This window comes from Dendroctonus ponderosae, unplaced genomic scaffold, assembly GCF_020466585.1.
Source record: "Dendroctonus ponderosae isolate FM_Combo_2020 unplaced genomic scaffold, Dpon_F_20191213v2 Dpon_F_20191213_5, whole genome shotgun sequence".
NCBI classification, from domain to species: domain Eukaryota; kingdom Metazoa; phylum Arthropoda; class Insecta; order Coleoptera; family Curculionidae; genus Dendroctonus; species Dendroctonus ponderosae.
Window position 1 is genome coordinate 8,457,992 of NW_026018715.1, and position 11,796 is coordinate 8,469,787.

General features: G+C 33.7%; 1 protein-coding gene across 2 annotated transcripts in view; it reads right to left on the minus strand.

Annotated features, from left to right (window-relative positions):
• The window catches only part of LOC109539619 (rap guanine nucleotide exchange factor 4), a 104,953-nt gene that overhangs the window by 12,834 nt on the left and 80,323 nt on the right, over positions 1-11,796 (minus strand). For both annotated transcript variants that reach the window (XM_048666342.1, XM_019907483.2), the window contains 5 exons: positions 9,564-9,708; positions 8,096-8,278; positions 5,806-6,000; positions 5,603-5,680; positions 2,964-3,119 (listed from right to left, as the gene is read on the minus strand). In XM_048666342.1, coding sequence (XP_048522299.1) covers positions 2,964-3,119; positions 5,603-5,680; positions 5,806-6,000; positions 8,096-8,278; positions 9,564-9,708 — 757 coding nt within the window. The remainder of the gene's footprint in view (positions 1-2,963; positions 3,120-5,602; positions 5,681-5,805; positions 6,001-8,095; positions 8,279-9,563; positions 9,709-11,796) is intronic.

An 11,796-nucleotide genomic window follows, 5' to 3' on the forward strand; every position in this document is an offset into this window, starting at 1 on the left:
TAGTCCAAACAAATACTCCGAAATAAGAAACAAAAACATTAATTTTATTCATTGAATTTTATTTCCCTTCATTTGAATAAAATTATTCAGCTTCCTTTTCTCTCGAATTTTCCACGTTTCGCTTTGAGGATAGTGCGAAGTGATATCGAAAGACTGTCAAAGACAATGGCATGAATATATCAATCAAGCTGATAAATTCCAATTTTTTGACGTGCTATTAACTTTTTCTCCCATCAAATTTAGATGATTTTGGACGTACTCCACGGTCTCGGAAAAAACGACTGAGGAAGGAAGAAGAACTGGAAGAAGTTTGACTGAAACTATTGATGATTTTTTGACAAAAAAATGACCAAAAGTCGTTAGTTGCAGAATAGTAACAGTAAAATGCGTTATTTGCTAGTTGAAACAAAAAAATCTTGAATCGGAAAATAGGGCGTCTCATAAGTTGTGAAAATGTTTGTACTTTCTAGAGAAGTTATGAGAAGATGCCGAATGTTAAACAAAAATTATTAAAAAATTCTTGAGCATTGTAATCTTTTGTAAAACACACATATATTTGGAAGCTGAAACCTTCAATTGTTCCAAAAAGAAATTATTGTAAAATCGAGAAAATTTTCCATCAACAATCAAAGGCAGTCAGAAGTCCTCAAGCAACAAGCTTTCATGCAAAAAGCCCAGGGCTTCAAAGAAATCAATAATTTTTTATTAGTTTAAATAGCCATTTTTCGGTGAGCACGAAGTGCTTTATAAGTAATTAAAATTTAAGGGGTTATAAGTGATTCTGAAAGTCTTAGTAATTGCCTTGATCCGAAAAGGGCTAAGAAAAGCAGGAAAAAATTGTGTTTTTTCGTAAACAACATTTTTGTTACATGAACATGCTGCAAGTTTAATAAAATAATTGTGTTTTGAAATATTTGTTTTTGACTAATACGAAATAGTGGCACGGCTTATATATCACATCCCTATATTTATTTTGTTAAATCAGATGTTTAAAATTATCATTTTTAGAAAAAATGTTTAAAGATAATATTTATTTAGATGGAAGTTTGAGAATTTTACAAAAATCACCGGAAAACGGAAACGACTGCAATCTTGTACTTTTCCACTACGGATTCTTTTAACCAAATACCAAATTTCTGCTCTGTAGCTGTTGCTGTTTGAAACTTATGAATTTTCGTAGATAAATGCGCCCTAAAATAGCGAAAAAGCGACTGTTAAATGGAAGTTGTGTAATTTAAAACAATCACGGAAAAAGTGAAAATGTATATATATATATATACAGACTAGGCCATATATATACGGCCTAATACAGCAGACCGTATGCAAAAAGACATGTCATTTAAAATACAGACTAGAAATCCATTCGAAAATGACCCTATATTTTCTGAGTGAAAACAGGTGCAGAAAAATGTTTTATGTAAACGTTTATTTCTAATTATTGCTGAGTAATGTGCTGTTTCCAGAATAAGTCAGGTAAAGAAGTTGTCGAACCTAAACTCTTTTTTTAATGGGAAAAAACTTTAGCATTTTATTACTTTAAACCACAGCCGGCCATGAATCAAAGCAAATAAACTATGTTGAGAATCTAGTTATTATTCGCATTTAAGGGAAATTTCATTTTGACAATTAGTTTGCGAAGATGACTTATCAACATTATCAAAAATTTTGTTGGCAATTCGGAAAAAAACGGCAACTATTGTAGGAGATACATATTCCTATATATTCTTCGAAAAAGAGAATATTTGAATACCAACTTTAGAAAAAGTCGGATAGGACCACATAAGGTGGCCACCACGATCAACGGATTTAACACCTCCAGATTTTTTCTTTGGGGAAGTAGAATTTATAAAAAACTGATTTTAACTCGAGATCAGCTTGATCAGAGAACTCATGATGCTTTGTAGAAGTTAAACCCTTGGACATTGTGAATGACCCGCTCGAAAAATATGTCTAGAGTGCATTGAAAACAACGGAGGAGTTTTGGATCATTTGCGATGAGTTCAGTTATTTCAATCTTTAATCTGAATCTTTTATTTTGTTTCGTGTCTTTCCAGTTAGAATATCAACATTAGTTTCCATGATACTAGCTCTTGTTTCATCGTCTACTGTGGTTTAAAGTAATACAGTTTAATTAAGTCGGCTGGGAAAAAATACGTTCATGGTGTGTTGTATATATTATTATTTAAAAAATAATTATAAATTATAAAAAAAAACATTTTTATTATTGTTGAATGCTTTCCTGAACATTAAATGTTTTCAATTCCACTATCGGTAAATAATTTGCTGTCCATTTGCTGTTTTCATGGACATGAGAATATCAATTTGCAGAAACAAAGCGAATATTGTAGCAGCTAATCAACCGAAATCAACTGGTTAATCACTCGAGGTACTGCATCGGTTTTTGCAATAATAAACCCGCTGTTTAAGCCCGTTGGTTGAACAATTTGTGAAAAATGACTTTGCACCGTAAGGGAAATTTGACTGATAAAGAACAATTTATCATCACTATTTTGGTTTAAACCGCAATTAAACTTTGCGACGGTTTCAAAGTGCCAGTGGGCATTTTAGATGTATTTCGTGCAACATTTTCTGGGTTTCCTGCATATAATAGTGCTGAGGTGGGAAAAGAAATTAATCACTTCGTGCACTTCTCCCTTTATAGTTCCTAAAACAGGGATTTAAGAATTTTTACACATTTTTCACAAATAAATGCACGGCTGTATTCATTTGCGTACCCCAACAGTGTAACACAATTCTCCGTATTTACAGGCTGGAAATTCCAATGCTATTATTTGCCTACCGCATTATAAGGGAGTATGGGATTTGTCAGGATCTGATTACCGTTGAAATGCGGATTACCGTGCCCTTCAACGTTGAGCATAAAGGCATGTTTGCCAATAACTTTGGAGATTTCGTTCAACAGCGATTTTTGCACTTTGTCAAACTGATCTGAATCTGATTACCTTCTCAACTGCGACATAACATGGTGCATTAAGCTGGCTTCCTCTTGCAACGAATTAAATTGCGTTGAATCGTTTTCCAGGCCATGAGCCAAATCCTCCAGGAATTCGACGGCAATGTCATCTTCGAAGACGGGATGTCTAATAGTAGTTACCCATCTGTGAATAAATATGAATAGGTTTATCGAATGTACTGCGGTCGAAGATTTGAATTATTGTGTGCCCGAATTTGCTCTGTATGTAGACGCCAATAAATGAAATATTAGTTCTTTCAGTTTCAGTCACTTAAGGAAATATTAAAGAGAATGATCAAAGTTATATTAACATCATATTCCCGAACTAGACAGTGTTTAGTCAAATGTTGCAGGAGCACAAATTTCCCAACAACATCTTTAACAAAAATAGCAAAAAGAGAGATAATGCTTGAAAAAATGTTTTTACTCATGTTTGAAATGAATGAAATTTTCCATGATTGTTAATAGTGGAATTTTGAGAAACTTTGGCCGAAGCATTGAAGAACTTTCAGGTCCACTAACTGAGTGTAAAAATGAGAGAATACGAGCTCGAGGAAATATAAAAAAGAACAAATTGGCCATGGAAATATCAAACAAAATTGAAAAGATGAAACTGCTTAACAAGAAACAGAAAAATTAAGACAAGATCGACAATTTTTTCTGTCAAGTTCAAAGTAAGATTAATTATGTTGTTAAACTGTCCGAGATTACCGAATCTCTATGCAAAAAAATTGTTGCGGGAAGCAATAATCTGAAAAACATACTTGCCGACATTATGAAAACATAAAACTTGTGGGAAATGTAGAGAAACATTAAATAGAAATGCATATGTGCATGTACTTGAAGAGGCCAAAGCAAGATTTAAGGACGCAAATTTAAAGCATAAAATACGTAAACACAAATGTGGTGCTAAGGATTGCCGATGAAATAAAATATTTAAAGCAATTTGGAGCGTTGGAATTTCGAAGCTTATAACAACTGTAAATGAAGCAAATACGGTTTAAAGATAGGAAAAGAGAACAAAAATCACACACAACTAGGGTTTACAAGCAAAAGAAAAAAACGTGGAAAGCAAACTTGGTGATTACTTAGCAAGCACATGTTAACAAGAGGCATCCAATATCGAAAATTTGCAAAAGTAGAATAAAAGAAGCAAATGATTACGTAAATTGATTGATAAGCAAATGCGAATTACTACCCAAAGTCTAAAACTAGCTTTTATAAACACACTTCAATAACATACAAAATAAGAAGTTTTTCAGAAAACGGCAAAAAAATTAAATTCACACGTGTGCAAAGCAAGGAAAATAATAATAAAAAACAAAGTAACGGGATAAGTAATAAGATTATTGAGTTTCATACGAACAAATATGAACATATTAAAAAACCAACAGCTAATCAGACAAACTTTCAAAATTTGCCAATTAATACTAAACTCTAAGAACTGTTTACTTCATAAAGATCAGAATAAATAGCTTTCAGCACCAGATCAGTAAGAAACATCAAAGATTCCCGATGTAGAGCAGCTTTCAACAATTGGTGAAAACATTTGCAAGCAGCCATCCTGCTAAGATTTCTGGATTTTCTCACCCAACTTATAAAACATATTTAAAATTAAATTAATAAATTAGGAATAAAAACACAAAGAAAGTAATTAAGCAAATCAGAGCTGGGGACAAATTATAAAGAATACAGAACATAATAATTGCGGTAAATAGAAGTAAATGCTCGTGACGCTGAATCAGGGGAAAATAATTGATGCGTTTAAAGCATAAAGCCGGAAATAAAGGAGTCTTTCTGAGCTATTTACATAAAACAGCAGAGCTGAATATTAACAAGTTCAATTTTTCAATTGAAATAATACAAGAAAATAAACGCGAACGGTAGCAAGTATAGAAATTAAGTAAACATGAAGTAAAGTCAATACAAGTTATTTGAAAAGGAACTGATGATTATTATTAAAACAAAAAGGATTATTTAGAGAAAATTACCGAAAACAGTGACTTCAGCACTGGGCTATAAATTATATTTCGAAAACTAATAAAAACTGCAAATAAAAAAGACGTGCAAATATAAATTCGGAAGCAAAATAGAACAAAAAAGTTAACGGAAAAATACAAACGTCCAATTAAAAACAGAAAACTACCTAAAAGAGAAAATCAGGACAAATTGTAAAATACAACAATCAAAGGAAGTGAAATTGCACAGTGGAAATAAAAGAACAATCGAACAGCATCAGTTCCGAAAACACCCATAGATATTAAACATATCATCATTGTTCACGTCATTGAAAAATTGGAAAATCCAGGACTTAAGCGAAACACTAACACAGAAGCAAGAATCAGTAAAGCAGAAAAATTCACCATCTTTAATAAGCTCAAGCTAAAATCACCATAGAACTGTTGATATTCGCCTTGAAAAAGTTTTGTTTGTTTCCGCAAAAAAGTGCAAAAATGCAATTTAAAATCTATTTAATGCAGAAAATTTGAATTCGATTTAAATTTTAAATTTGACATTAAAACTGATGAAATTTTTCGTTTGCACGGTTCCTTCCTGCTATGCAAATGCGATTGACTCGAAGCTCCAACTTTTCAGGAAGTATAAAAAAATTAGAAATAAGTTTCTTACCTGTACACAAATTGAATCACTCGCCTCTTGCAAGCTAAGATGAATTCCTTGTCCTGATTCGAGTAGTCTATATTATAAGTATATCAAGTTAAGGAAAAATGCCGGAATATATTCGTGGGAAAATTAAATTTTTTTCGGGGATGTTTCTCTGCTGAGCCCCAAAGTGCTGCGGAGGATTAAAATTAATTAGCTTAAAAGGATATTATTTGTCTAGTTCTTCGACGAGTTGATGCGTTGGAAGGAAGACAATGTGGGTCAGTAGGAAGTCATCCAGGAATGGATCTTGAGCAGTAGCAATAATAAAGTTATCTCCTCCACCCATCGTTCCTCTACTATCTAATCTAGTTTCTAGTAAGTGTTCCAGCATTTTTTGCGGTGTTCCCGCCATCACAGTATATCTGCAAAAATATTATGCGGCTTCTAGTAATTTTCCTTAAGCAAGAGTCTTTTAAATTTGTCTGGGGAAAGACCCATTTGAAGCAGATGCAATTCTCTATATCAATTAGAAACAATTGTAATCGCGCTTCATTTTAACTTCCAATTATTTCGTTTAAATAGGTGTTAAAAATTAGAAGAAATAGACACCTGGAAGCAAAAAAGGAAACTTTACTTGAAAAAGGAAAATCTGGAAAATTCCAAATCAACTTTATTCAAATTGCACAGAATAGCCGACGAGGTAATAATTCAGAATTTTGCTCAGCTGAAATGATTTTACTTTTATTCGAATGCCTTTTGGCTTAAGAATTGGAATGAATTACTAGCATTTAATCTGAAAGTCAATTTCTCTGAGGCTAGAAGGACTAGATAAAATGGCCTTTGGACTTGACAATTTATGGGACTTAACGCCGCAGCCTTAGTCATTAATTTTATTAGAAAGCTGCAGATGCAATTACTTCCTGTTGGTTTTTATCTGCAGTACATTAGGGTTCGATTTACCATGTGGATTCGATTAAAGTTCAACTCGATTAGCTTCTGATTAGAATAACATTTGCGCAAGATAACTTGAGATGGGAAAACAGTTGCATTATTTAACTGATTGATTCATGAGTATAATTGCTTATGCACACCAATGAGCAATTTACGCCGAATTCCCTGTAACTGCTTAAATGTGGTAGCGCAGTTAAATGTTTAATTTCCACCATTATCTGTCTGAATGGCCACATTTATGGTTAAATGCAAACCGCATCTGCCAGCGCCAAATGTGCGATAAATTGAAAGATTGAACAATTGCATGGACACAATGCGTTTTGTTTTAAATATTCCACAGCCTAAACCTTCTATTCAGTTCAATCATATTGCACCCAAATGCACATTTGCAGTTTCACCCGCATAATCAGAACTCCCAAACGGTTTGGAGTTAAATAAATTTAATTTAATTGAATGGAAGACATGTCGGATGTCCCAAAATTTCCCCCACATTTCGTTTAATCCAATTTACCACACAAAACAGGACGCAATAATCGGATTAAGTGGTTGCATATTTAAAACTCCAGAAGAACATTTCACTACATTAAGGTAAGCTGACCATGTCAAACCTTGTAAAAGCTCGGGATTTTCGTTGCGGGAAAATGGGAGTTAATAGAGTAATATTTCCCTTGTCTGAACTTGTGAGATGGGGGCCGAACTTTTGTGTGTGATTAATTAATTAAGGTTGAGTTTCGCTTTCGCCGCAAAAAACGTGCTGAAAACCTAAAGTTTTAACTCAATTTGTCGCCATATATTTACCGGTTAGTAACGAGTGACTAAATATTTTTCATAATTTTAACGATGGAGGTGCTCGTTATTTACAGTGTTTTCATGTTGAGGCACACTAAACGCGATTTTCCCAAATTTTTTAGAGTTTGTATAGTTTAAGACTTAATAAAGTTCAACGGCGTTTTTAATTGTTTCATCCCGGTGTCGTGTTCTTTGCCCTGATCAATATTTGTTCAAACTGATCAAATATTTGCGTTAATTTACCGTGTAAAATGCTCTGAAAGTGCAATTCACATTAAGCAAAGGAACGGCCTAATCTGATAAATTCTTCGCAACTACGGTGAATATTAGAAACAACCGGCTCTTGAAATTCCCTTACAAAATTCTTCAGTTTAAAGGTAAATAAATTGGTTTACCTCATTACTATTTCTCCTAACTGAACCTTCCATCCATATCAGATCTATTTGGGCTGGATTTAAGGGAGAAAGCGAAATCCGTCCCCGAATCGGCTTTTCGAGGCAAAATCTGGGGTATTTTATGTGAGAGAAGACTTAAAAAATGAATAATTCAACAATGTCAATTTCACTAATTTCAGTCCACGGTGAGTAAAAAAAATTGAATCCGCGAATTTTTCAACATGTAGATTTGAGTAGAGACGAACAAACTGACGATTAATAATTAATTCGGCTTGTTATTGCGTTTGATAACTTATCTTATCTTTCACTGTCTATTTAAAATACATAGGGATGCTCATTATCCCATGTCGACAATCGTTGATTAAATAGTGAACGTACTTACTTGAAATGTGAAGAAAACACTTGCTTCGTATTGGAAGTGATCTTTTCTAGGATCAGAACATCCTTTCCGTGCTCCTTTAATCTTACAGTGTTCGCCTCAACATCCCTAAGGATTCTATTGAAGTTCTCCTTATCCACCCGCAGGAAATGGCAGTTGTTTTCGCGAAGAACTATTGTTGCCGCTCTGCAAACAAAAGTTATAAATCCAGAGCATCTATTTTTCTAATTAGAATAAAGCTAAGACTTTCTTTTGTTAAAAGTCGTTGTTTTTTAGAGCACAGGTCGACAGCCTTGTAATACAAAAATGTTTTGGAATTTGGCTTACAAAATGTTGCATTTGGAATGCATCGGTTTATTACCGGAACACACATTTCAAAGCCGTAATTATTTAAAATTCGACTAATAAAGTTGGAAGCCCTAATAAAGATTGCTCTCGTTAAACAGGCTCTTTGGTTGGCAAACAACCGCCTTGAGGAAACTCCAACTATACATTCGTCTGCCATCAGGGTGATGTGAAACTTATTAAACTTTTCCCCAAGTTTTAATTGCAATATCTCGTTACTCTCATAAAAGATTAGTTTGCTTTCTTCTTCTGCAGCCTTGTCTCAGTTTGATGGGCGTAAGTATAATGATAAAATGGGTTTTCGCTGGTAAAGACGTAAGGGTCCTGAATTATTTAACACGCTGTAGGTCTGGCCCAGATTAGCTATTTCTGACTTTGCATTAAACTTTCAGCAGTATTTTGTGACATAACTGGGAGAGTTATTTTCCGTTTGGGACGTGCACTTCTAATGTGGGCGCGTGTCTGCTAACGTTTTCTGCCTCTTAGTAGGGACACGCATATTGCCGGATAAAAGTTTTGCGATATTAAATACCAAAAATAAGCCTGGTAAAAGTACGAAAATAAAGACGAATTATATCCCCATTCACTTCCAACAACGAAATAATCAAATATAATTTTCCATTCACCAAAAGTAATGGGCTTGAAGAATTTCCTGATTGTGCTGCTAGAACTTCATGACGATTTCCCAGTTGATCGATATATTTGAGGCTTACGATTTTTATTTTGGGGCAAATTAGGCCAACAAATAAATCACGGGAAATAATAAAACAACTCGTTATGTCAAGAATCTACAATGTTGATAAAGCATCATGCAATTAAAGGTTTACAAGCAAAACAGTTTCTCCTTTCAGTTTCTTAATATACCCACTCATAGCTCAGTTATGAGCAATATAAGCTGGAAATTTACGAGATCCATGCGAAAAGCACTCAGTAAAACCACCGGCAAAATATTCAGCTGATGGTGTTGCAATTCATCTCGTCTTAGGGCCTCATAATACTTGCTGACACGTCTTGATAGCAAGCATAAACTGTTTACGAGCGATACTGTTTCGATGTATTATGGCATGGTGTTAACACCGTATCCAATGGAAAATAAAGGAAAGTAAATAATTAACAAAGCGCTTACCTTGGGGCATCATTTATCAAGGCGAGCTTTCCAAAGTCGTCGCCCTCATGGAGAGTGTTTACGGTACCTTTTCCATGAATAACGACGTCGACAGATCCTCTTACAATAATGTACCACGAGCGACCTTCATCTCCTTGGTGAAACACTGAGGAAAAGAATTGGCAGGTGATTGAAAAGCCAACAATTTTATCAAGGAAATTGCAGAAAAAATAAAATCGGGCATATTTTTGGGGGCAAATATTTGGCTCTTAATCCTGAGCGAAAAGCACGGAGGTTCTAACAAAATTTTCCGTAATCGACCATAATTTGTTCAATTTTCCGAAAATTAGCAGATAATCAGACATATATAGAATTTCGTTTATTGATGCCTGTAAAAACAGGGAAACTTACACACAAGACAATTCTTCTTTTCATCATTTTTAAAAAACTTTAATTAATAAATAATTTAATATCTTTATGAATCTTTATCAGCGCCGACCTCAGAAGAATTGGCCGTTGATCGAAAAGCCACCAAATTTATAACGCATATTGCAAAAAAACATGAAACTACGGATTTTTTAAGGTAAATATTTGGGTATCTATACGCTCTAAGATTGCAGCAAACAAATTAGCAGTTTCTTACAGGCAATCGTGCACACACGAGACATTTCGCCTTTTCATAATTCGTTTTTCAGTTTCCACCTCATAAGAGTTGGCAGTTGATTGAAAACCCTGCAAATTTATCAAGTAAATTGCAAAAAAAATTCAAACTGAACAGATTTTTAAAGGTGAATATTCAAGTGTTTCTGTCCGGCCGGTACAGCCCTAAGATTGCGGCAAATAAATAAAGAGGTTCTTATTTATTTTTTGATATGCGATAACAATTTGTTCCATTTTCAAAATATACGCGGATAATTTGTCAGAGACAAAACTTCGTTTATTGATCTGTTACATGCAAACTTTCACGCACGAGACATTTCTTCTCTTTATACATTTTTTCAGTTTCCACCTCAGAAGAATTGGCAGTTGATTGAAAAGCCACCAAATTTATCACGCATATTGCAAAAAAAACCTAAAACTGTACAGATTTTCGAAAGTAAAAATTTGGGTGTTTTTATACGTCCTACTATTACAGCAAAGAAATTAGCAGTTTCTCATTCATTTTTTAAATTTCGATAATAATTTCATCAATTTTCAGTCAGAGATAGAACGTCGCTTCTACATGTTATACGGACAATTTTGCCACACAAGGCATTTCGTTTTTTCATAATAATTTTTTCAATTTCCACCTCACAAGAGTTGGCAGTTGATTGAAAACCCTGCAAATTTATCAAGTAAATTGCAATTTATTTTTTAATATGCACTAACAGTTTGTTTCATTTTCAAAATATACGCGGATAATCCGTCAGAGACAAAACTTTGTTTATTGATCTTTTACAGGCAAAGTTCCACGTACGAGACATTTCTTCTCTTTATACATTTTTTCAGTTTCCACCTCACAAGAATTGGCAGTTGATTAAAAACCCAACAAATTTATCAAGCAAATTGTAAAAAAAAACTTAAATCTGTTCATATGCTGACTGAATGCACCAAAGAAATAAAGATGTTCTTATTTATTTTTCCATACGCGATAATGATTTGTTCAAATTTCAAAATATACACTATTAATCAGTCATAGGAAAAACTTCCTTTATTGATTGAGAAGCTAACAAATTTATCAAGTAAGTAGCAAAAAATCTCTAAAATTGTGCACAAAGGTCAATATTTGTGTCTCTATATAACTCTACATTTGTGTCTCTCTTCAACTCTAATATTGAGGCAAATAAATAAAGAGTTTCTAATTTATTTTGTCATAATCGAAAATAATCATTTGGTCGATTTATGCAGGACATATGCAGATAATCAGTAAGATAGGACTTATCTTAAACAACAAACATTAAAAATGTTCCCATTTCAGTGTTATTTTAGAAATTTATATCCCCAAAAAAAATTACTGAACGCTCACATTGTCACTATCGAAAGAAAATTTATAGACAAGGGCGGATCCAGGGGAGGGGTCGTGGGTGTCATGGCCCCCCCATTCAAATCTCTATCTAACGATGCCAAAACGAATTCTGTGGCTCGAATGGTTCTTGAGAAACTTCGAAAAAAGCAGCGTCATGTGGATTTTGCAACTCAAAAAAAACCACGCAAATCTAAAACTTCTAGAATTCAAGCATTTTTTGAGAAAACTGCCAACATTTCCCCATCCATG